Source organism: Pseudophryne corroboree, chromosome 4, assembly GCF_028390025.1.
Source record: "Pseudophryne corroboree isolate aPseCor3 chromosome 4, aPseCor3.hap2, whole genome shotgun sequence".
Taxonomy (NCBI): Eukaryota; Metazoa; Chordata; class Amphibia; order Anura; family Myobatrachidae; genus Pseudophryne; species Pseudophryne corroboree.
Genome location: NC_086447.1, coordinates 623,456,629 through 623,481,606, shown reverse-complemented (window position 1 = coordinate 623,481,606; position 24,978 = coordinate 623,456,629). Strand labels below are relative to the sequence as shown.

The following is a 24,978-nucleotide window of genomic DNA, read 5'->3' as shown; positions in this document are numbered from 1 at the left end:
TCTCCGGGCAGTGATCTCCAGCCTGGAAGGGGGGGATTTTATGGTGTCACTAGACATAAAGGATGCATACCTTCATGTCCCCATTTATCCTCCTCATCAGGCGTACCTGAGATTCGCTGTACAGGGCTGTCATTACCAGTTTCAGACGTTACCGTTTGGGCTGTCCACGGCCCCGAGAATTTTCACCAAGGTAATAGCGGAAATGATGGTGCTCCTACGCAGGCAAGGAGTCACAATTATCCCATACTTGGACGATCTCCTGATAAAAGCGAGATCGAGAGATCAGTTGCTGAAAAACGTGTCGCTTTACCTGAGAGTGCTGCAGCAACACGGCTGGATCCTAAATCTGCCAAAATCACAGTTGATTCCAACGACTCGGCTATCATTTTTAGGCATGATTCTGGACACAGAAAAAAAGAGGGTTTTTCTCCCAACGGTAAAAGCCCAGGAACTCCAGAGCATGGTCAGAGACCTGTTAAAGCCAAAAAGAGTGTCAGTTCATCAATGTACTCGAGTACTAGGAAAAATGGTGGCAGCCTACGAGGCCATCCCCTTCGGCAGGTTCCATGCGAGGACATTTCAGTGGGACCTTCTGGACAAATGGTCGGGGTCCCATCTACAAATACATCAGAAAATAAGCCTGTCCCCCAGGGCCAGGGTGTCTCTCCTGTGGTGGCTGCAGAGTGCTCACCTTCAAGAGGGTCGCAGGTTCGGCATTCAAGACTGGGTTCTGGTGACCACGGACGCGAGCCTCCGAGGATGGGGAGCAGTCACACAAGGAAGAAATTTTCAGGGTCTGTGGTCGAGCCAGGAGGCTTGTCTACACATCAACGTGCTGGAATTAAGGGCCATATACATCGGCCTACAACAAGCGGAGACTATTCTTCGCGACCTACCTGTTCTGATTCAATCAGACAACGTCACAGCAGTGGCTCACGTAAACCACCAAGGCGGGACAAGGAGCAGAGTGGCAATAGCGGAAGCCACCAGGATTCTTCGCTGGCGGAAAATCACATAAGCGCTCTGTCAGCAGTTTTCATTCCGGGAGTGGACAACTGGGAAGCAGACTTCCTCAGCAGACACAACCTCCATTCAGGAGAATGGGGTCTTCATCAAGAAGTTTTTGCAGAGATAACAAGTCGTTGGGGGCTTCCTCAAATAGACATGATGGCGTCACGCCTCAACAAGAAACTTCAGAGGTATTGTTCCAGGTCAAGGGACCCTCAGGCGGAAGCAGTAGACGCCCTGGTGACACCATGGCTGTTTCCGTCGGTCTATGTCTTCCCTCCTCTTCTACTCATCTCAAAAATACTGAGAACCATAAGACGAAAAAGAGTTCAGACAATACTCATTGTTCCGGATTGGCCTCGGAGGGCCAGGTATTCAGATCTTCAGGAAATACTCACAGAAGATCCGTGGCCTCTTCCTTCCAGGGAGGACCTGTTGCAGCAGGGGCCCTGCATGTTCCAAGACTTACCGCTGTTACGTTTGACGGCATGGCGGTTGAACGTCAAATCCTAGCTAGAAAAGGTAATCTGGGGGAGGTCATCCCTACTCTGATAAAAGCTAGGAAGGAGGTGACGGCGAAACATTATCACCGTATCTGGAGGAGATATGTATCTTGGTGTGAAGCCAAGAATACTCCTACGGAAGATTTTCACCTGGGCCGTTTTCTCCACTTTCTGCAGACAGGAGTGGATATTGGCCTAAAGTTAGGCTCCATTAAGGTACAGATTTTGGCCCTGTCAATATTCTTTCAGAAGGAATTGGCTTCTCTCCCAGAAGTCCAAACTTTTGTAAAGGGAGTGCTGCACATCCAGCCTCCTTTTGTGCCCCCAGTAGCACCATGGGACCTTTAACGTGGTGTTACAGTTCCTTAAGTCACACTGGTTTGAACCTCTTCAAACAGTTGACTTGAAATTTCTCACTTGGAAAGTGGTCATGTTGTTAGCCTTGGCATCTGCGAGGCGGGTGTCTGACTTGGCGGCTTTGTCTCACAAAAGCCCCTATCTAATTTTCCATGTGGATAGAGCGGAGTTGAGGACTCGTCCTCAATTTCTTCCTAAGGTGGTTTCATCGTTTCATATGAACCAGCCTATTGTGGTGCCTGTGGCTACGGGGGGCTTAAGGATTCCAGGTCTCTTGATGAGAGTCAGGGCCTTAAAGGTTTATGTAGCCAGGATGGCTCGGGTTAGGAAAACAGCGGCACTGTTTGTCCTGTATGCAGCCAACAAGGTTGGCGCCCCTGCTTCTAAGCAGACTATTGCCCGCTGGATCTGTAACACGATTCAGCAGGCTCCTTCTACGGCTGGATTGCCGGTACCAAATTCGGTAAAGGCCCATTCCACTAGGAAGGTGGGCTCTTCTTGGGCGGCTGCCCGAGGTGTCTCGGCATTGCAACTTTGCCGAGCGGCTACTTGATCTGGTTCAAACACTTTTGCTAAATTCTACAAGTTTGATACCTTGGCTGAGGAGGACCTCATGTTTGCTCAGTCGGTGCTGCAGAGTCATCCGCACTGTCCCGCCCGGTCTGGAGCTTTGGTATAATCCCCATGGTCCTTACGGAGTCCCCAGCATCCTCTAGGACGTATGAGAAAATATGATTTTAAACCTACCGGTAAATCTTTTTCTCCTAGTCAGTAGAGGATGCTGGGCGCCCGTCCCAGTGCGGACTGAATTCTGCAAGACTTGTATATAGTTATTGCTTACATAAGGGTAGTGTTACAGTTTTGATCAGTCTCTGGCTGATGCTGTTTTGTTTCATACTGTTAACTGGTTCGTATGTTCCAAGTTGTACGGTGTGGATGGTGTGGGCTGGTATGTATCTTGCCCTTAGATTAACAAAAATCCTTTCCTCGTACTGTCCGTCTCCTCTGGGCACAGTTCTTTAACTGATGTCTGGAGGAGGGGCATAGAGGGAGGAGCCAGTGCACACCCATCTAAAGTCTTTAGAATGCCCATGTCTCCTGTGGAGCCCGTCTATACCCCATAGTCCTTACGGTGTCCCCAGCATCCTCTACGAACTAGGAGAAAAAGATGTACCGGTAGGTTTAAAATCTTATTATCTGTGTATTTCCTTCTCTCAAAGTATGTCCATCTCCTCCTTCACAGTTTCTAGACTGAGTCTGCTAGGAGGGGCATAGAGGGAGGAGCTATCCCACACTATTAAACTCTTAAAGTGCCCAAGGGTCCCGTTTATACCCCATGGTAATAATGTGGACCCAGCATCCTCTATGGACTACGAGAAAAGGATTTACTGGTAGGCAATTAAAATCCTATTTTCTAGAACTTTGCAGGGTTACAAAAGTCCATGTATAGGTCAAATCCTAAAATTAGTCATTGTTTGTCTTATTTTTTTACTGGTTTCCTGTGTTGCATTCTGATGATTCCATGTCAGACCTAATATCTCAAAGTGAATTGGGTCAGGAGTCAGATAGTGAGGTCACTCATAGGGAGTAATTCCAAGTTGATTGCAGCAGGATTTTTGATAGCAATTGGGCAAAACCATGTGCACTGCAGGGGAGGCAGATATAACATGTGCAGAAAGAGTTAGATTTGGGTGGGTTATTTTATTTCTGTGCAGGGTAAATACTGGCTGCTTTATTTTTACACTGCAAATTAGATTGCAGATTGAACACACCCCACCCAAATCTAACTCTCTCTGCACATGTTATATCTGCCTCCCCTGCAGTGCACATGGTTTTGCCCAATTGCTAACAAAAATCCTGCTGCGATCAACTTGGAATTACCCCCATAGCCCGGCCATTGATGATCTCATCAGAATACGCCAGGTGTTACAGTTCACTACAGAGACAGAGGGCGACTGTGTTTTCCTTATTCAAATACTCTAAATAGCAGTTATCTGAGGCATTGCAGTATCTAGATTAAAGATTTTCTGTGGCAAGCGATTTCTGTCAAACTACCATTTTACACAGGCTATAATAAACTCCGCTGTCAGTACATTTCTCAGTTTCAAAACTTTCAAAGAAATTAACTATTCCAGTACCAGCTGCAACGACTCTGAAGTCCAGTACAGCAACAAGGGTATTGCTTAGACCTGCTTTAAGTGGAGTTTGCGTTAACAAGGCAGTAGTTGCATGAGCTAAATATCTCACGTTAGGCCTACAACAGGCTCTCTCCTCAAACTAGCTTATACTTCTTACCGGTCACATTTGTGAATTGGCTGAGTATTTAGGTACAGCTTCTCTGTACTTGGACAAGTTAGTTCTCGGATTGCAACTTCATAAATTGCTACCCGATAGGCGCGGATGCCGAGGATGAGTCTAAATGAGGGATAGCGGCATTGTCTTACACTAGCAATATGTTATTTGGTCCTGATTTGGACAAATGGATTTCTCAGGCTGCTTGGGGTAAAGTCTGTTTTCCTGCTGTTGCACGCACCAGTGCCTAAAAGGAGAACGCTGGACCAGCATTCAAGTCTTTTAGACCTCAGTCCTTTCGAGGACGTGCCCAACGAACAACCATACAGGGTAGACCTGATAAAGAATGTAGTTTTCAAAAACCACTAACCGTCATCAAGACACAAAGCCAGCTAACAAACCTGTGCCATTATGGGCTTCCAGCCCATCTCGGATCTTCGTATGTGGGAGCACGCATTCAAACATTTCTCGGCGTGGTTTCAGACATCCACAGTTGTCTACCACCAATGTGGTTGTTCAAGACTGGTCTCCTTGTGTCAGCATACAAGAGGGCAGTTCTGTAAACTGCTATTCAGTCTCTCGTAGATTCAGTATTTTTAATTCAGGTACCAGTACACCAACAAGGTCAAGAGTTTTATTCCATTTGTGGTACCAAAGCCGAACGGCTCAGTCAGACCAATATTGAACCTAAAGGGGCTTAATTAATACGTCACTTACTACACACTCAAGATGGAATCCCTCCGGTCAGTGATTGCAGGTGTAGAACCACAGGAATTCATAATTTTGCTGGATCTCAGAGATGCTTACTTACACATGCCAATTTGGCCACCGCATCAGGCGTACTTAAAGTTTGCAGTACAACAAAACCATTATCAATTTCAGGCACTACCGTTTGGCCTCTCATCAGCACCTCGGGTATTCGCAAAGGTGATGTCTGTGATGATAGCTCATCTCAGATCCCTGGGAGTGATAATAGTTCCATATTTTGATGACCTTATCATCAAGGCTCAGTCTCAACAAAACTTCAACATGCCTTACTAACATACAATGTACTAGTTCAGCACGGGTGGATTGTCAACTTCAAGAAATCAAGCCTGGTTCCATGTCAATCATTCATTTCGTAAGAATGATTCTGTATTCGGCGGATCATCGATTTTACCTGCCAGAACAGAAAGCACAACGTATTTGTCATCTGATACAGTTAGTGCTCAAACCACGGACAGTCTCGGTGCATTTGTGCATTCGGCTGTTAGGAAAGATGGTGGCGTCTTTCGAAGCACTCTAGTTGGGAAGATTTCACTTACATCCTTTTCAACTTGATCTTCTTGTACAGTGGTCAGGCTCTCATCTACAAATTCATCAGATAGCGCGTGTGTCTCCGAGGGCAAGAGTATCAGTATCAGAGTATCACTACTCTGGTGGCTCCACATACACAATCTCACTGCCGGAAAAAGATTTGAGTCTGGAATTGGATAACTTTAACGACGGATAAAAGTCTCTGAGGTTGGGGAGCAGTGGTCCTACATTGTCAGCTTCAGGGTCTATGGTCAGACCAAGAAAGATTACTGTCAATAAATGTCCTGGAACTCAGGGCAATTTACAACATGCTGTGACAGGCAGTTCACTTGCTCCAGTCTCAGACTGTTCAGGTTCAGTCAGACAATTCGACGGCAGTCGCATACATCAACAAACAAGGAGGGTCGCATGGCCATGCAAAAAGTTGCTTGAATCCTGAATTGGGCCAAACATCACCAAGTGAAGTTGTCGGCAGTGTACATTCCAGGAGTGGACAACTGGGAAACAGATTATCTCAGCCATCAGGATTTTTATACAGGAGAATGGACTTTACATCCGGAGGTGTTCTAGCTGTTGGCCCAGTGGTGGGGTTACCCACAGGTGGATCTAATGGCATCTTGCCAAAATCATCAAACACCCCAATATGTATCCAGAACAAGAGATCCACAGGCAGTGGCAGTGGATGCTCTCACAATAGTGTGGCCGTACAGACTTGTGTATCTGTTTCCACCCTTTCCGTTGCTTCCTCTATTGCTAAAGCGGATCAAGAGAATCCACAACCGTCATACTAGTGGCGCCGCATTGGCCTCAGAGAGGGTTATTCTCGGATCTCCGCGGTCTACTCGCAGACGATCCATGCCCGTTTCCGCTACTTGCAGGCCTACTACAACAGGGTCCGTTCCTTTATCCCGATTTAGCACCGCTGCGATTGACGGGGTGGCTTTTGAAACCACTCCCTTAAGGCGAGAGGGCATTCCAGAGTCGGTTATACCAACCATGTTTGGCAAGCTTATATAGGTTGGTATGAAGCTCTGAAGTTTCCGACATCTTCTTTCAAGTTATCCTGACTTTTGCTATTTCTACAGACGGGGTTAGATGGAAGACCACGTTTAGCTACACTAAAAGTGCAGGTCTCTGCCTTGTCAATTTTCTTTCAAAGAAGTTTGGCTTTTTTGCCACCAGTTCACACTCTCCTGCAAAGTGTCCTTAGAGTTCAACCTCCATTCATTCCACCTACAGCTCTATGGGACTTGAATCTTGTTTTCGTTTTTTTACAGTCTTCAGTATTTGAACCCTTGCAACACGTGGATGTTACGTTTCTAACTTGGAAAACAATGTTTCTCCTAGCCTTAGCTTTGGCAAGGCATGTTTCAGAATTGGGTGCCTTGTCATGCAAGCCACCGTCTCTGGTATTTCATGATGACTTTCTACCGAAAGTAGTTTCTTTTCACATCAATCAACCAATCGTAGTTCCTGTTTTTTCAGAAGATTCAGGAACTCCAGCTACTTTGCATGTGGTACGCGCACTCTGCATTTATATAGCCCGAACATCAACAGTACGTAAAACGGAAACATTGTTCTCTATGATGCAGTCAAGATAGGGTGGCCAGCTTCCAATCAGACCTTGGCTAGATGGATTAAGCTGAACATTCGTCAAGCGTATTTTCATGCTAGTCTAAAACCGCGTGAATCTGTTTAAGCACCTTCCACAAATTCTGTGGGAACGTCATGGCTTACATTAACTATCAGGGAGGCACACGAAGATGGGTGGCTATGAAGGAAGTAGCCCACATTCTGGTTTAGACCAAATGTAATCTCCCTGCCATCTTGGTGGTGTTCATCCCAGGAGTCCTCAACTGTGATGCAGACTTCATAATCCAACAAGACGTCCACACTAAAGAGTGGGCTCTTCACCCAGACGTCTTCCAACTTTTTATGGAAAAATGGCACCTCCCAAACGTGGACCTCATGGCCTCACGACACAACCACAAGGTACCCACATACGGGTACAGGACCAGGGATCCCGCAGCCGCCTTTGTAGACGATTTGGCGGTGAGGTGGACCTTCAGTCTGGCATACCTCTTCCATCCAGTCTTTCTCCTTCTAAGGGTTATTCGCAAGTTCAAGCACAAAGGAGGCACCATGCTGTTGATAGCTCCAGCCTGGCCCAGGAGCCATTGGTTTGCTGACTTAGAGTCTCTCCATAGACACTCCTTTTCCACTCCAACTGCGGCCAGATCTGCTAACTCATGGGCCCTGTCTGCATGCGGACCTAGTGTTTAACTGCATGGCCCTTGAGTCCTCCCTCCTAAGATCCAAGCGTTTCTCCCACCCTGTAGTTCAGACAGTGCTCAAGGTGCATAAACGTACCTTAGCCCATCATCTATTGGAGTTTGGCACTCTTACTTTTAGTGGTGTTCTACCAGAGGCTATGACCCTACAGTTTTCAGACTTATTTGGGTGCTTTCCTTTCTCCAGACTGGTTTAGACCTCAGCCTCCGTCTGGCATCCCTCAAAGTTCAAGTCTCTGCTCTCTGTCTGGCTCCAGCGAAGGCTCGCTCCCCTGCCTGATGTTAGAATGCTCCTTCAGGGTGTTTTTGACATTCAGCATCCATTTGTCCCTTCGGTGGCTCCGTGGACTTATCTTTGGTTCTCCGAGTTTTACAGGCGCCTCCGTTTGAACTTCTGGACTCGGTAGACCTCAAGTGGCTGACTCTTGCTATTGCCTTTGCCCACAGAGTATCTGACTTGGAGACGGTCTCCTGTCGCTTCCCCTTTTTGATTTTTTCACCCAGACAGAGTTGTCCTCCAAACCTGGGCTGGCTACCTTCCTAAAGTGGTATCCAGGTTCCATCTTCTGAAGAGATTGTGGTTTTGGCTTTCCAATCCCTATACCTCTTTACTGGCGATGCTTCCCTGGATGGTCCGTGCTCTTCGATTTTATATGGATCGCACCTGCAAATCTGATGCTCTTTGTTTTATGAATTTCACAGGAGGGGCTGGCCTTCTAGTAAACAGACTTTGACTCTGTCTTTGCATGACTATTTTGCAGGCTTACACGCAGGCTGACCTCCCTGTTCCAGATACTGTTACTGCCCAGTCTACTCGTTCTGTGATACCGAGCACTTCTGCTGAACAATTGTGCAGGGCGGACATGCGGTCTGCGATCCACACCTTCCTTAGGTTCTACGCCTTTGATACCTTTGCCTCTCAGGATGCTTCTTTTGAACGTTGGATTCTCCTTTTTGCTCAGGACCATCCCCTCTCCTAGGGGAAACTGCTTTGGGACATCCCCATAGTACCCTGTGGAGACTTTTGACCCTGAAGAAAATAAAATTAAGTTATGGCAGACTTACCGTTGATAACTTTTTCTTCTAGGTCAATCTGATCCATAGGGCATCCACCCTGACGCACCTAGTTTGTTTGGGTTGTTTCCTCTTTGTCGCTGGTTTCTTTCTCTAATGTATCTTGTGTGTGCCATTCTTTCTCCTCTCTCATGCTTCTGCCTTGGGCTTGTTCACAAAAGCTGGCTAGCCTTTGGCCGGGGTATAGGGGAGGAGTGACCAACGCATCATGGGACTTGAAAGTAACCGCTTGGTGCCTGGCCCTCTTCAACCACCTACACCCCATGGTACCCTGTGGATCCTATGGACCTCAAAGAAAGAGAGCTAACAAAGGTAAGTGTACCATAACGCTTATTTTTTATTTAAAAAAAAATATATAAAATAAAACTTAACCAAGCCATGATTCCTTCAATGAGACTAATTTCATTCGTGCTTGCTTCTTAGTGGTCCAATAATCCCCTAGCGGCGTTGAAACCTGAAAAGCACAGAATCACTTTTTTTTTTTCTTTTTTTTTTCTTTTGTTTACCTGTTAAGTATATAGCCATTTCTATTCTGTCATAAGTGATGTTAGTGTACTGCTAAGGTTACTGTTTTTGCTGAAGTCTTTTTTTGTGAAGGTTTTAGAATTAATTGGACATTTATTAGTAATCCTGGGCATTCTAATAATCTCCACTACACTTCTCAATGTGAGACTCAGAATTAAAATGCTTTTGATGCAGTTATGGACCCCAGCTCAAACTGACTACTCCCATGAACCTTTGTTCTACCTCGTGCAGTAGATATCCTTCCCTAGTCCTACCAATTTACGCTAAATATTTGGAACTGATTTTGTGACCTCTGGTAAGAAGTCTAGTTGTTTTTAAGGATTTGTTTCTTGAGGTGTAAATACTAGAGGTACACTACAGGTTTTTTAGACCTACTTTTTGAACCCTAAAAACCTATTACGCTATGTCTCATTTCCTTTTTTTCTTTGGTCACATGAGTCTGCAAAAAGGATAAAAAAAAGTGGTAAAAGATAAAGGCTGGGGCCACAATACAGGCAATTTTTTAAAGTTCACAGATATTAAAGCATTCACATACACTACACCATTCTATGTTAGTGTATTCAGGACAGGTGTTCCTTCTTCTGTATTGCATTTGGAATTTTGGCATCACTCAAACACTGCATGGTGACATGCTAATAATACAGTTTCAAACATTTTAAGGGGGATATCTAATTAGCCCCGGTAATTTACCGTGGATAATTGTCTGACCGGGGGCTATCCTATTAGCCCCGATAAGCCGGCACGAGTGGCTGCTTATCGGGGGTTACCTGATGCTGCACCAGGTGCTGGCTCCTGACAGCTCCCAGTGCAGCACTGCAGTTACGGCTCCCACCGGTTACATGACCACTCCCCATGAGGGCGGGGGAAGATAAGGGATTCGGTATGTGGTGCTGCCCTGGCTTCCCTGCTGGGGTTAAGCGCCATGTGCCGGCTCCTGGGCCAGGGCGTTCTACTGCAATCCCAGCCTGACACTGCTGCGGCGGGCAACGGACACTGCAGGTTGCCACAGGGGTGGTCTTCAGTATGCTGAATGTCGGGATCCCGGCGCACAGTATACCGGCGCCGGGATCTCGACACCCGGCATACCGACAGCTATTCTCCCTCGTGGGGGTCCACGACCCCCCTGGAGGGAGAATAAAATAGTGTGTCGCGTTTAGCGCGCCACCGTGCCTGCAAGGGGCTCCTTTGCGCTCGCCACACTGTCGGTATGCCGGCAGTCGGGCTCCCGGCGCCGGTATGCTGGTCGCCGGGAGCCCGGCCGCCGGCATACCATACTACACCCTTGCCATCAGGGATTTTGTTTTGCCTGTCTCAGACAGGCAAAAACGAATTCCTGGAAACAGCCCTGTTTTCATGCGAAAATGGGGCTGTATCTACCGAAAACACGGTAGAGGATCCGACGAAGAGTATCCGACAGTTCAGTATTCAATTAGCGGCCAATTCCGACAGGTTTTGCTCGTTCTTGACAATGCTGATCCGACTTTTTTTTTTTAAGTTGAATCAGCATTGTTGAAAACAAGCCAAAATCCTGTCAGAATTGGTCGCTAATTCGACAAAACAGGTGGGTCCGTTATTAATATGCCAATCCACGTGGTTTTCGACAAGTGCCGGTTTTTCCGACTGTCGGAAAAACGGCACTGTCATTGAATAGGTTGAATCCTGATTCGTCCTATTTCTGTCAAAGTGCTGGTTTTTTCCACATGTTGGAAAAAACAGCACTAATTGAAGTGTTTCAATTTCCAAAGCAGACACTAGTAAAATACTTGCAATCTAGCTTATTAACATATTGGCTTGCCATGCTCGATCTAACAGTGTCCCCATTGTCATTGATGATATTATGATTTTTTAAATGGCAACTACTATGCATATGACTTCAAAAATCTACCACTTGTCTTTGTGTGACAGATTGTATTAGGAATACACAGTTGGGTAATTCCATGATTATGTCAACCAGAACATCTTTTCCTGAAAGTGGCCACAATTAATCTTGTAGTGAAAATTAATATTCTCTGAAGTTAATATTTTGTAAAACCAAAGATGATAAACACCTGTTTTTCATAAATCATAAGTTGGCAGCATTGTTTATTCAAGATGGCAGTCTGTGGAAAGCTGTGGTGATTTTGTGCCTTATTTGACAACAGTTTACAGGTATATAATTGTCCTTATATTAAATAATGTTGGAGATAACTAATAATATAAGTCCGATAATGATAATAGGCTTAAACTGTATTTTCAAGATGTTAGCTTTGATAATGATGTAGTTTAATTGACAGATTAAAATGGTTTTTGCAAGTATTTTGGAATATGTCGTGTCTGTCACAGGAATAATGTTTAATAAAATATTTACAAATACTTGAAATTTCTTATCTTCTTTACCCAACCAAGCCAACAACTCCAAAATGTTCATTGTGGAACTGTAGGTTTCATATTTTGGAAGATTTGGAAGGAAGTTATACTCATCCTGAATTTGTGTTCCCGTTCAGTGTCATGTCTGTCACATAATATTTGTACCTTAATAATTCTGATAATTACAGAATTAAACTTCCGTGTTGCTTTAACAGGTAACTGAATGATTATAGTTTATAACTAGCATAGTTTGCAGAACTTCTGATATTTTATTAATGAAAAAAATAATCATCATTATTCTTGCAGTGAATCATTTGTTGTGTCTGTCACAAATGGAATTGCCCAGTTGCTTTATTCTATTTTATCTTCTTAGGTATGTTAGAAGTAAACTAAGGGGTAAATTTACTAAGATGGGAGTTCTATTTAAGATGGGATGTTGCCCATAGCAACCAGTCAGATTGTACTTCTCATTTATCTAGTACCTTCTAGAAGATAATACCTGGAATCTGATTGGTTGTTATGGGCAACATCCCATCTTAAATAGAACTCCTATCTTAGTAAATTTACCCCTAAATGTCCACTTTTCTCTGACGTCCTAGTGGATGCTGGATACTCCGTAAGGACCATGGGGTATAGACGGGCTCCGCAGGAGACTGGGCACTCTTAAAAGAAAGATTAGGTACTATATCTGGTGTGCACTGGCTCCTCCCTCTATGCCCCTCCTCCAGACTTCAGTTAGTATCTGTGCCCGGCCAGAGCTGGATGCACTCTAGGGGCTCTCCTGAGCTTCCTAGAAAGAAAGTATTTGTTAGGTTTTTTTATTTTCATTGAGATCTGCTGGCAACAGACTCACTGCTACGTGGAACTTAGGGGAGAGAAGCGAACCTACCTGCTTGCAGCTAGCTTGGGCTTCTTAGGCTACTGGACACCATTAGCTCCAGAGGGATCGAACACTGGGCCCGACCTCGATCGTCCGTTCCCGGTGCCGCGCCGCTGTCCCCCTTGCAGAGCCAGAAGACGGAAGAAATGTAGGCGCAAATTGTGTATAATAGTAGCTATTGGGAAAAATCACTCAGTACTGTGTGCATCCCTGTGATATATAGCGCTGTGGTGTGTGCTGGCATACTCTCTCTCTGTCTCCCCTAAGGACTTAGTGGGGTCCTGTCCTCAGTCAGAGCATTCCCTGTGTGTGTGCGGTGTGTCGGTATGGCTGTATCGACATGTTTGATGAGGAGGCTTATGTGGAGGAGGAGCAGGTGCCGATAAGTGTGATGTCACCCCCTGCGGGGCCGACACCAGAGTGGGTGGATATGTGGAAGGTCTTAATCGACAGTGTCAACTCCTTACATAAAAGGTTCGATGACGTAACAGCTGTGGGACAGCCGGCTATTCAGCCCGCGACTGCCCAAGCGTATCAAAGGCCATCAGGGGCTCAGAAACGCCCGCTACCACAGATGGCAGACACAGATGTCGACACGGAGTCTGACTCCAGTGTAGACGATGATGAGACATATACACAATCCACAAAGGGCATTCGTTGCATGATTACGGCAATAAAAATGTGTTGCACATTTCTGATATTAACCCGGTTACCACTAAAAAGGGTATTATGTTTGGGGAGAAAAAGCAGCCAGTGACTTTTTCCCCATCTGATGAGCTGAATGAATTGTGTGAAGAGGCGTGGGGTTCCCCCGATAAGAAACTAGTGATTTCTAAGAGGTTACTGATGGCGTACCCTTTCCCGCCAGCGGACAGGTTACGTTGGGAAACATCCCCTAGGGTGGACAAGGCGCTCACACGCTTATCTAAAAGGGTGGCACTGCCGTCTCAGGATACGGCCGCCCTAATGGAGCCTGCAGATAGAAAGCAGGAGGCTATCCTGAAGTCTGTATATACACACTCAGGTACTATACTGAGACCTGCAATTGCCTCAGCATGGATTTGTAGTGCTGCAGCTGCGTGGTCTGATACCCTGTCAGAGAATATTGATACCCTCGACAGGGACACTATTTTGCTAACCATAGAGCATATAAAATATGTTGTCTTATATATGAGGGATGCACAGAGGGATATTTGCTGGCTGGCATCTAGAATTAATGCAATGTCCATTTCTGCCAGGAGGGTATTATGGACTCGGCAGTGGACAGGTGATGCTGATTCTAAAAGGCACATGGAGGTTTTGCCTTATAAGGGTGAGGAATTGTTTGGGGATGGTCTCTCGGACCTCGTATCCACAGCAACAGCTGGGAAATCGACATTTTTACCTCAAGTTCCCTCACAGCCTAAGAAAGCACCGTATTATCAGGTACAGTCCTTTCGGCCCCAGAAAGGCAAGCGGGTCAGAGGCGCTTCCTTTCTGCCCAGAGGCAAGGGGAGAGGGAAAAAGCTGCACCAGACAGCCAGTTCCCAGGAACAAAAATCCTCCCCTGCTTCCAATAAGTCCACCGCATGACGCTGGGGCTCCACAGGCGAAGCCAGGTGCGGTGGGGCGCGTCTCCGGAACTTCAGCGACCAGTGGGTTCGCTCACAGGTAGATCCCTGGGTTCTGCACGTGGTATCTCAGGGATACAAGCTGGAGTTCGAGGCGACTCCCCCTCGCCGTTACCTCAAATCAGCCTTGCCAGCTGCTCCCAGAGAAAGGGAGGTAGTATTGGCGGCTATTCACAAGCTGTACCTTCAGCAGGTGATAATCAAGGTACCCCTCCTTCAACAGGGACGGGGTTACTATTCCACAATGTTTGTGGTACCGAAACCAGAAGGTTCGGTGAGACCCATTATAAATTTGAAATCCTTGAACATTTATATAAGAAAGTTCAAGATGGAATCGCTCAGGGCGGTTATTGCAAGCCTGGAAGAGGGGGGATTTTATGGTGTCACTGGGCATCAAGGATGCTTACCTGCATGTCCCCATTTACCCACCTCACCAGGAGTACCTCAGGTTTGTGGTACAGGACTGTCATTACCAATTCCAGACGTTGCCGTTTGGTCTGTCCACGGCACCGCGGGTATTTACCAAGGTAATGGCCGAAATGATGATGCTCCTCCGAAAGAAGGGAGTCATAATTATCCCGTACTTGGACGATCTCCTTATAAAGGCGAGGTCCAAAGAGCAGTTGCTAGTCAGCGTAGCACTATCTCAGGAAGTGCTGCATCAGCACGGCTGGATTCTGAATATCCCAAAGTCACAGCTGATTCCTACAACGCGTCTGCTGTTTTTGGGCATGATTCTGGACACAGAACAGAAGAAGGTGTTTCCCGGAGGAAATAGCCCAGGAATTATCATCTCTGGTCAGGGACCTCCTGAAACCAAAGCAGGTGTCGGTGCATCACTGCACGCGAGTCCTGGGAAAGATGGTAGCTTCTTACGAAGCAATTCCCTTCGGCAGGTTCCATGCAAGGATCTTTCAGTGGGATCTGTTAGACAAGTGGTCCGGATCGCATCTACAGATGCATCGGTTGATCACCCTGTCCCCGAGGGCCAGGGTGTCTGCTGTGGTGGCTGCAGAGTGCTCATCTTCTCGAAGGCCGCAGATTCGGCATACAGGACTGGGTCCTGGTGACCACAGATGCAAGCCTCCGAGGTTGGGGGGCAGTCACCCAGGGAAGAAACTTCCAAGGACAATGGTCGAGTCAGGAAACTTCCCTACACATAAATATTCTGGAACTAAGGGCCATTTACAACGCCCTGAGTCAAGCAGAACCCCTGCTTCAAAACCAACCAGTTCTGATTCAGTCAGACAACATCACAGCGGTCGCCCATGTAAACCGCCAGGGCGGCACAAGAAACAGGATGGCAATGGCAGAAGCCACAAGAATTCTTCGATGGGCGGAGAATCACGTGATAGCACTGTCAGCAGTGTTCATTCCGGGAGTGGACAACTGGGAAGCAGACTTCCTCAGCAGGCACGACCTCCACCCGGGAGAGTGGGGACTTCATCCAGAAGTCTTCAAGCTGATTGTAAATCGCTGGGAACGGCCACAGGTGGACATGATGGCGTCCCGCCTCAACAAAAAGCTAAAAAGATATTGCGCCAGGTCAAGGGACCCTCAGGCAATAGCTGTGGACGCTCTAGTGACACCGTGGGTGTACCACTCGGTGTATGTGTTCCCTCCGCTTCCTCTCATACCCAAGGTACTGAGGATAATAAGAAAAAGGGGAGTAAGAACTATACTCATTGTTCCGGATTGGCCAAGAAGAACTTGGTACCCAGAACTTCAAGAAATGATCTCAGAGGACCCATGGCCTCTGCGGCTCAGACAGGACCTGCTACAGCAGGGGCCCTGTCTGTTCCAAGACTTACCGCGGCTGCGTTTGACGGCATGGCGGTTGAACGCCGGATCCTAAAGGAAAAGGGCATTCCAGATGAAGTTATTCCTACGCTGATAAAAGCTAGGAAGGATGTGACAGCAAAACATCATCACCGCATATGGCGAAAATATGTTGCTTGGTGTGAGGCCAGGAAGGCCCCAACGGAGGAATTTCAGCTGGGTCGATTTCTGCACTTCCTACAGTCAGGAGTGACTATGGGCCTAAAATTGGGTTCCATAAAAGTTCAGATTTCGGCCCTGTCTATTTTCTTTCAAAAAGAACTGGCCTCACTGCCTGACGTTCAGACGTTTGTTAAGGGAGTGCTGCATATTCAGCCTCCTTTTGTGCCTCCAGTGGCACCTTGGGATATCAATGTTGTGTTGGATTTCCTAAAATCACATTGGTTTGAGCCAATTAAAACCGTGGAGTTAAAATATCTCACGTGGAAAGTGGTCATGCTATTGGCCTTGGCTTCGGCCAGGCGGGTGTCAGAATTGGCAGTTTTGTCGTGTAAAAGCCCATATCTGATTTTCCATATGGACAGGGCAGAATTGAGGACTCGTCCCCAATTTCTCCCAAAGGTGGTATCAGCTTTTCATTTGAACCAACCTATTGTGGTGCCTGCGGCTACTCGTGACTTGGAGGATTCCAAGTTGCTGGACGTAGTCCGGGCCCTGAAAATCTATGTTTCCAGGACAGCTGGAGTCAGAAAAACTGACTCGCTATTTATCCTACATGCACCCAACAAGCTGGGTGCTCCTGCTTCAAAGCAGACTATTGCTCGCTGGATCTGTAGCACGATTCAACTTGCACATTCTGCGGCTGGACTGCCGCATCCTAAATCAGTAAAAGCCCATTCCACGAGGAAGGTGGGCTCTTCTTGGGCGGCTGCCCGAGGGGTCTCTGCTTTACAACTTTGCCGAGCTGCTACTTGGTCGGGTTCAAACACATTTGCAAAATTCTACAAGTTTGATACCCTGGCTGAGGAGAACCTTGAGTTTGCTCATTCGGTGCTGCAGAGTCATCCGCACTCTCCCGCCCGTTTGGGAGCTTTGGTATAATCCCCATGGTCATTACGGAGTACCCAGCATCCACTAGGACGTCAGAGAAAATAAGAATTTACTCACCGGTAATTCTATTTCTCGTAGTCCGTAGTGGATGCTGGGAGCCCGTCCCAAGTGCGGACTATCTGCAATACGTGTATATAGTTATTGATTCACTAAAGGGTTTTGTTATGAGCCATCTGTTAATGAGGCTCATTTGTTGTTCATACTGTTAACTGGGTATTGTTATCACAAGTTGTACGGTGTGATTGGTGTGGCTGGTATGAGTCTTACCCTGGATTCCAAATCCTTTCCTAGTAATGTCAGCTCTTCCGGGCACAGTTTCCCTAACTGAGGTCTGTAGTAGGGGCATAGAGGGAGGAGCCAGTGCACACCAGATATAGTACCTAATCTTTCTTTTAAGAGTGCCCAGTCTCCTGCGGAGCCCGTCTATACCCCATGGTCCTTACGGAGTATCCAGCATCCACTACGGACTACGAGAAATAGAATTACCGGTGAGTAAATTCTTATTTTCGCATTCCCCAATACTGAGCTCAATTAAGCACAACTAGAGCAAACTTTAACTTAGTCTTGAAGTTTACACGCCCCAATGGGACTTGCTAAATTGTTAGTATTGTTTCTGGAGATTGCCGTTCAGGTTGTTGTTTCTTGTCCACTGGTTAATTGTCATGTACCTATCAATGATGTGATCGATTTTAGTCTTAAAATTTTTTAGATTGCAAAAACATCTCTGAAACGTAAATGGCAGTAACTTTAAAAGTCATATTAACCATGTAGTTGCAAAGTCGGCTGTGAGCTGCTACTGCAGTACTACTTCTGGTCTCAATTTTGAAATTGTGTTGTTTTTTTTTGTCCATACAGGAAGAGGAGGTGGACCAAGCTGGTTCAGAAATGAAAGTACTGCGAGGTCATTGTGGGCCGGTTTATAGTACACGTTTCCTATCAAACAGCTCTGGCCTTTTGTCTTGCTCCGAGGATGCTTCCATTCGCTATTGGGATCTTAGTAGCTTTACCAACACTGTCCTTTTTGAAGGTCATGCCTACCCAGTTTGGGATCTAGATGTTAGTACATGTGGTCTATTTTTTGCCAGCGGCTCTCATGATCGCACAGCCAGGCTGTGGTCTTTTGACCGATCATTTCCACTCAGAATATATGCTGGACATTTAGCAGATGTGGGCTGCATTAAATTCCATCCCAATTCCAATTACTTTGCCACAGGATCTGCAGATAAAACCATTCGTTTGTGGAGCAGTCATCAAGGAAACTCTGTAAGACTTTTCACTGGACACCGTGGACCTGTTCTTTCTCTTGCTTTTTCTCCTAATGGAAGGTACTTGGCCTCAGCTGGGGAGGATCATCGTCTTAAATTATGGGATTTAGCATCAGGGGCACTTTATAAGGAGCTAAAAGGTCACACCGATAATATTAACAGCCTTTCATTTAGCCCAGACAGCAGTTTAATTGCCTCTGCATCAATGGATAACTCTGTTCGTGTTTGGGATATTAGAAATACGTACTGCAGTGCCCTATCGGATGGATCTTCCAATGAACTAGTTGGTGTATACACAGGACAGACAAATAATGTTTTTAGTGCACAATTTATGTCATGTAATCTACTTATGGTTATTGGTACTGCACAGGTACATTAAGAATGTTTATAGTTAATATGAAAAATAAATTGAAAGGGAGTAGTAGTATCAAATTATTATTTTTTTTCTGGTGGGGGGGGGGGGGTGTTCCGTGGGAGGTCTTGATTTTTCTGTACCATTTTCTGACGTGCTTTATTTTTATTTCTCTGACGTCCTAGTGGATGCTGGGACTCCGTAAGGACCATGGGGAATAGCGGCTCCGCAGGAGACAGGGCACAAAATTTAAAAGTTTGACCACTAGGTGGTGTGTACTGGCTCCTCCCCCTATGACCCTCCTCCAAGCCTCAGTTAGGTTTTTGTGCCCGTCCGAGCAGGGTGCAATCTAGGTGGCTCTCATAAAGAGCTGCTTAGAGTAAAAGTTTTGATAGGTTTCTTATTTTCAGTGAGTCCTGCTGGCAACAGGCTCACTGCAACGAGGGACCTAGGGGAGAAGAAGTGAACTCACCTGCGTGCAGGATGGATTTGCTTCTTAGGCTACTGGACACTAGCTCCAGAGGGACGATCACAGGTACAGCCTGGATGGGTCACCGGAGCCGCGCCGCCGACCCCCTTGCAGATGCCGAAGTAAGAAGAGGTCCAGAAACCGGCGGCTGAAGGCTTTTCAGACTTCATGAGGTAGCGCACAGCACTGCAGCTGTGCGCCATTGCGCTCAGGCACACTTCACACCAGCGGTCACTGAGGGTGCAGGGCGCTGGGGGGGGCGCCCTGGGCAGCAATGAGATTACCTTTCTGGCTAAAAAGAATACATCACATAGAGTCCCTGAGGCTATATGGATGTATTTCACCCCTGCCAGGTCTCAGAAAAACCGTGAGAAGAGCCCGCCGAAATAGGGGGCGGGGCCTATCTCCTCAGCACACAGCGCCATTTTCCTACACAGCTCCGCTGCTAGGAAGGCTCCCAGGCTCTCCCCTGCACTGCACTACAGAAACAGGGTAAAAAACAGAGAGGGGGGCATTTTTTGGCGATATTATATATATTTAAGCAGCTATAAGGAAACAACACTTAAATAAGGTTGTTCCTATATAATTATAGCGCTTTGGTGTGTGCTGGCAAACTCTCCCTCTGTCTCCCCAAAGGGCTAGTGGGGTCCTGTCTTCTATCAGAGCACTCCCTGTGTGTCTGCTGTGTGTCGGTACGTGTGTGTCGACATGTATGAGGACGATGTTGGTGTGGAGGCGGAGCAATTGCCGGTAATGGTGATGTCACCCCCTAGGGAGTCGACACCGGAATGGATGGCTTTGTTTATGGAATTACGTGATAATGTCAGCACGCTGCAAAAGTCGGTTGACGACATGAGACGGCCGACAAACCAATTAGTACCTGTACAGGCGTCTCAAACACCGTCAGGGGCTGTAAAACGCCCTTTGCCTCAGTCGGTCGACACAGACCCAGACACGGACACCGAATCTAGTGTCGACGGTGAAGAAACGAACGAATTTTCCAGTAGGGCCACACGTTATATGATCACGGCAATGAAGGAGGCTTTGCATATCTCTGATACTGCAAGTACCACAAAAAGGGGTATTATGTGGGGTCTGAAAAAACTACCTGTAGTTTTTCCTGAATCAGAGGAATTGAATGACATGTGTGATGAAGCGTGGGTTACCCCTGATAAAAAACTGCTAATTTCAAAGAAGTTATTGGCATTATACCCTTTCCCGCCAGAGGTTAGGGCGCGCTGGGAAACACCCCCTAGGGTGGACAAGGCGCTCACACGTTTATCCAAACAAGTGGCGTTACCGTCTCCTGATACGGCCGCCCTCAAGGATCCAGCTGATAGGAGGCTGGAAAATACTCTAAAAAGTATATACACACATACTGGTGTTATACTGCGACCAGCAATCGCCTCAGCCTGGATGTGCAGTGCTGGGGTGGCTTGGTCGGATTCCCTGACTGAAAATATTGATACCCTGGATAGGGACAGTATTTTATTGACTATAGAGCAATTAAAGGATGCATTCCTTTATATGCGAGATGCACAGAGAGATATCTGCACTCTGGCATCAAGAGTAAGTGCGATGTCCATTTCTGCCAGAAGAAGTCTATGGACACGACAGTGGTCAGGCGATGCGGATTCCAAACGGCATATGGAAGTATTGCCGTATAAAGGGGAGGAATTATTTGGGGTCGGTCTATCGGATTTGGTAGCCACGGCAACAGCCGGGAAGTCCACCTTTTTACCTCAAGTCCCCTCCCAACAGAAAAAGACGCAGTCTTTTCAGCCGCAGTCCTTTCGTTCCTATAAGAACAAGCGAGCAAAAGGACATTCATATTTGCCCCGAGGCAAAGGAAAGGGTAAGAGACTGCACCAAGCAGCCCCTTCCCAGGAGCAGAAGTCCTCCCCGGCTTCTGCAAAGGCCTCAGCATGACGCTGGGACCTTACAAGCGGACTCAGGGGCGGTGGGGGGTCGCCTCAAGAATTTCAGCGCACAGTGGGCTCACTCGCAGGTGGACCCCTGGATCCTGCAGGTAGTATCTCAGGGTTACAGGTTGGAATTCGAGAAGTCTCCCCCTCGCCGGTTCCTAAAGTCTGCTTTGCCAACGTCTCCCTCCGACAGGGCGACGGTATTGGAAGCCATTCACAAGCTGTATTCTCAGCAGGTGATAGTCAAGGTACCCCTTCTACAACAGGGAAAGGGGTATTACTCCACGCTATTTGTGGTACCGAAGCCGGACGGCTCGGTAAGAACTATTTTAAATCTGAAATCTCTGAACCTGTACATACAAAAATTCAAGTTCAAGATGGAGTCACTCAGAGCAGTGATAGCGAATCTGGAAGAAGGGGATTTTATGGTGTCCTTGGACATCAAGGATGCTTACCTTCATGTCCCAATTTGCCCTTCACACCAAGGGTACCTCAGGTTCGTGGTACAAAACTGTCATTATCAGTTTCAGACGCTGCCGTTTGGATTGTCCACGGCACCCAGGGTCTTTACCAAGGTGATGGCCGAAATGATGATCCTTCTTCGAAGAGAAGGCGTCTTAATTATCCCTTACTTGGACGATCTCCTGATAAGGGCAAGATCCAGAGAACAGCTGGAGGTCGGAGTAACACTAACTCAAGTAGTGCTCCAACAGCACGGGTGGATTCTGAATTTTCCAAAATCCCAACTGATCCCGACGACACGTCTGCTGTTCCTAGGGATGATTCTGGACACTGTTCAGAAAAAGGTATTTCTTCCAGAGGAGAAAGCCAGGGAGTTATCCGAACTAGTCAGGAACCTCCTAAAACCAGGGACAGTGTCTGTGCATCAATGCACAAGAGTCCTGGGAAAAATGGTGGCTTCTTACGAAGCGATTCCATTTGGCAGATTCCATGCACGAATTTTTCAGTGGGATCTGCTAGACAAATGGTCCGGATCGCATCTGCAGATGCATCAGCGGATAAAATTGTCGACAAGGACAAGGGTCTCTCTGCTATGGTGGTTGCAGAGTGCTCATCTGTTGGAGGGCCGCAGATTCGGCATACAGAACTGGGTCCTAGTGACTACGGATGCCAGCCTGAGAGGCTGGGGAGCGGTCACACAAGGAAGAAACTTCCAGGGCGTGTGGTCAAGCCTGGAAACGTCTCTTCACATAAATATACTGGAACTAAGAGCAATCTACAATGCTCTAAGCCTGGCAAAACCTCTGCTTCAGGGTCAGCCGGTGTTGATCCAGTCGGACAACATCACGGCAGTCGCCCACGTAAACAGACAGGGCGGCACAAGAAGCAGGAGGGCAATGGCAGAAGCTGCAAGGATTCTTCGCTGGGCGGAAAATCATGTGATAGCACTGTCAGCAGTGTTCATTCCGGGAGTGGACAACTGGGAAGCAGACTTCCTCAGCAGACACGATCTTCACCCGGGAGAGTGGGGACTTCATCCAGAAGTCTTCCACATGATTGTGGTCCATTGGGAAAGACCAATGGTGGACATGATGGCGTCCCGCCTCAACAAAAAACTGGACAGGTATTGCGCCAGGTCAAGAGATCCTCAGGCAATAGCTGTGGACGCTCTGGTAACACCATGGGTGTACCAGTCAGTGTATGTGTTCCCTCCTCTGCCTCTCATACCCAAGGTACTGAGAATTATACGGCAAAGGGGAGTAAGAACGATACTAGTGGCTCCGGACTGGCCAAGAAGGACTTGGTACCCGGAACTTCAGGAGATGCTCACGGAAGATCCGTGGCCTCTACCTCTAAGAAGGGATCTGCTTCAGCAGGGACCGTGTCTATTCCAAGACTTACCGCGGCTGCGTTTGACGGCATGGCGGTTGAACGCCGGATCCTAAAGGAAAAAGGCATTCCGGAAGAGGTCATCCCTACCCTGGTCAAAGCCAGGAAGGAGGTGACTGCACAACATTATCACCGCATTTGGAGAAAATATGTTGCATGGTGTGAGGCCAGGAAGGCCCCGACAGAGGAATTTCAACTGGGTCGATTCCTACATTTCCTGCAAACAGGATTATCTATGGGCCTCAAATTAGGGTCCATTAAGGTTCAAATTTCGGCCCTGTCGATTTTCTTCCAGAAAGAATTGGCTTCAGTTCCTGAAGTCCAGACTTTTGTAAAAGGAGTACTACATATACAGCCCCCGGTTGTGCCCCCAGTGGCACCGTGGGATCTCAATGTAGTTTTGGATTTTCTCAAATCCCATTGGTTTGAGCCACTCAAGTCGGTAGATTTGAAATATCTTACATGGAAAGTAACCATGCTACTGGCTCTGGCTTCAGCCAGGAGAGTGTCAGAATTGGCGGCTTTGTCGTATAAAAGCCCATATCTGATTTTCCATTCGGACAGGGCAGAATTGAGGACGCGTCCTCATTTTCTGCCTAAGGTGGTATCAGCGTTTCACCTGAACCAGCCTATTGTGGTGCCTGCGGCTACTAGCGATTTGGAGGATTCCAAGTTGCTGGACGTTGTCAGAGCATTGAAAATATATATTTCAAGGACGGCTGGAGTCAGAAAATCTGACTCGCTGTTTATACTATATGCACCCAACAAGCTGGGTGCTCCTGCTTCTAAGCAGACGATTGCTCGTTGGATTTGTAGCACAATTCAACTGGCACATTCTGTGGCAGGCCTGCCACAGCCTAAATCTGTCAATGCCCACTCCACAAGGAAGGTGGGCTCATCTTGGGCGGCTGCCCGAGGGGTCTCGGCATTACAACTCTGCCGAGCAGCTACGTGGTCAGGGGAGAACACGTTTGTAAAATTCTACAAATTTGATACCCTGGCTAAGGAGGACCTGGAGTTCTCTCATTCGGTGCTGCAGAGTCATCCGCACTCTCCCGCCCGTTTGGGAGCTTTGGTATAATCCCCATGGTCCTTACGGAGTCCCAGCATCCACTAGGACGTCAGAGAAAATAAGATTTTACTTACCGATAAATCTATTTCTCATCGTCCGTAGTGGATGCTGGGCGCCCATCCCAAGTGCGGATTGTCTGCAATACTTGTACATAGTTATTGTTACAAAAAAATCGGGTTGTTTATTGTTGTGAGCCATCTTTTCAGAGGCTCCTACGTTATCATACTGTTAACTGGGTTCAGATCACAAGTTGTACGGTGTGATTGGTGTGGCTGGTATGAGTCTTACCCGGGATTCAAAATCCTTCCTTATTGTGTACGCTCGTCCGGGCACAGTATCCTAACTGAGGCTTGGAGGAGGGTCATAGGGGGAGGAGCCAGTACACACCACCTAGTGGTCAAACTTTTAAATGTTGTGCCCTGTCTCCTGCGGAGCCGCTATTCCCCATGGTCCTTACGGAGTCCCAGCATCCACTACGGACTATGAGAAATAGATTTATCGGTAAGTAAAATCTTATTTTTTTAAATCTCATCTTGCAATATTAAATGTGTAATAATCCTAAATATCTGCAAGATCTTTGAATTCTCTATGGTCAGTTTTATGGAATAATTACTTAAAATGTCCTGTGTTGGGTACCTGAAGTCTCTCAGTAGCCTTACACATGCAAATTTAATAAGCATAACATAACCCTTTGGACTCAACCTTCTATTAGAATTGAATCTTGAGACAGGTTATTTGTGAAAGCTTAAAAATAAAAATCAGGTGCAGTCTGAAGTCTCCTAAAGATGACTGGTCAGTTAATTAGAAATAGTAGATTGTAGGGTTCTCGTTTCTCAGAGGCTTTGACTGTGTTGGTGGGTTTCTCTGACGTCCTAGTGGATGCTGGGAACTCCGTAAGGACCATGGGGAATAGCGGCTCCGCAGGAGACTGGGCACAAAAGTAAAAGCTTTTGGACTAGCTGGTGTGCACTGG

The 24,978-nt window shown here is 47.0% G+C and overlaps 1 protein-coding gene across 1 annotated transcript in view; it reads left to right on the top strand.

The window, feature by feature from the left end:
• TAF5L (TATA-box binding protein associated factor 5 like) overlaps positions 1 to 18,903 on the top strand; it is a 347,478-nt gene extending 328,575 nt beyond the window's left edge. The window contains exon 5 of the mRNA XM_063919749.1: positions 17,927 to 18,903. Within this exon, the coding sequence (XP_063775819.1) occupies positions 17,927 to 18,715 (789 nt within the window). The 3' untranslated portion in view covers positions 18,716 to 18,903. The remainder of the gene's footprint in view (positions 1 to 17,926) is intronic.
• Positions 18,904 to 24,978: the final 6,075 nt, after the last annotated feature.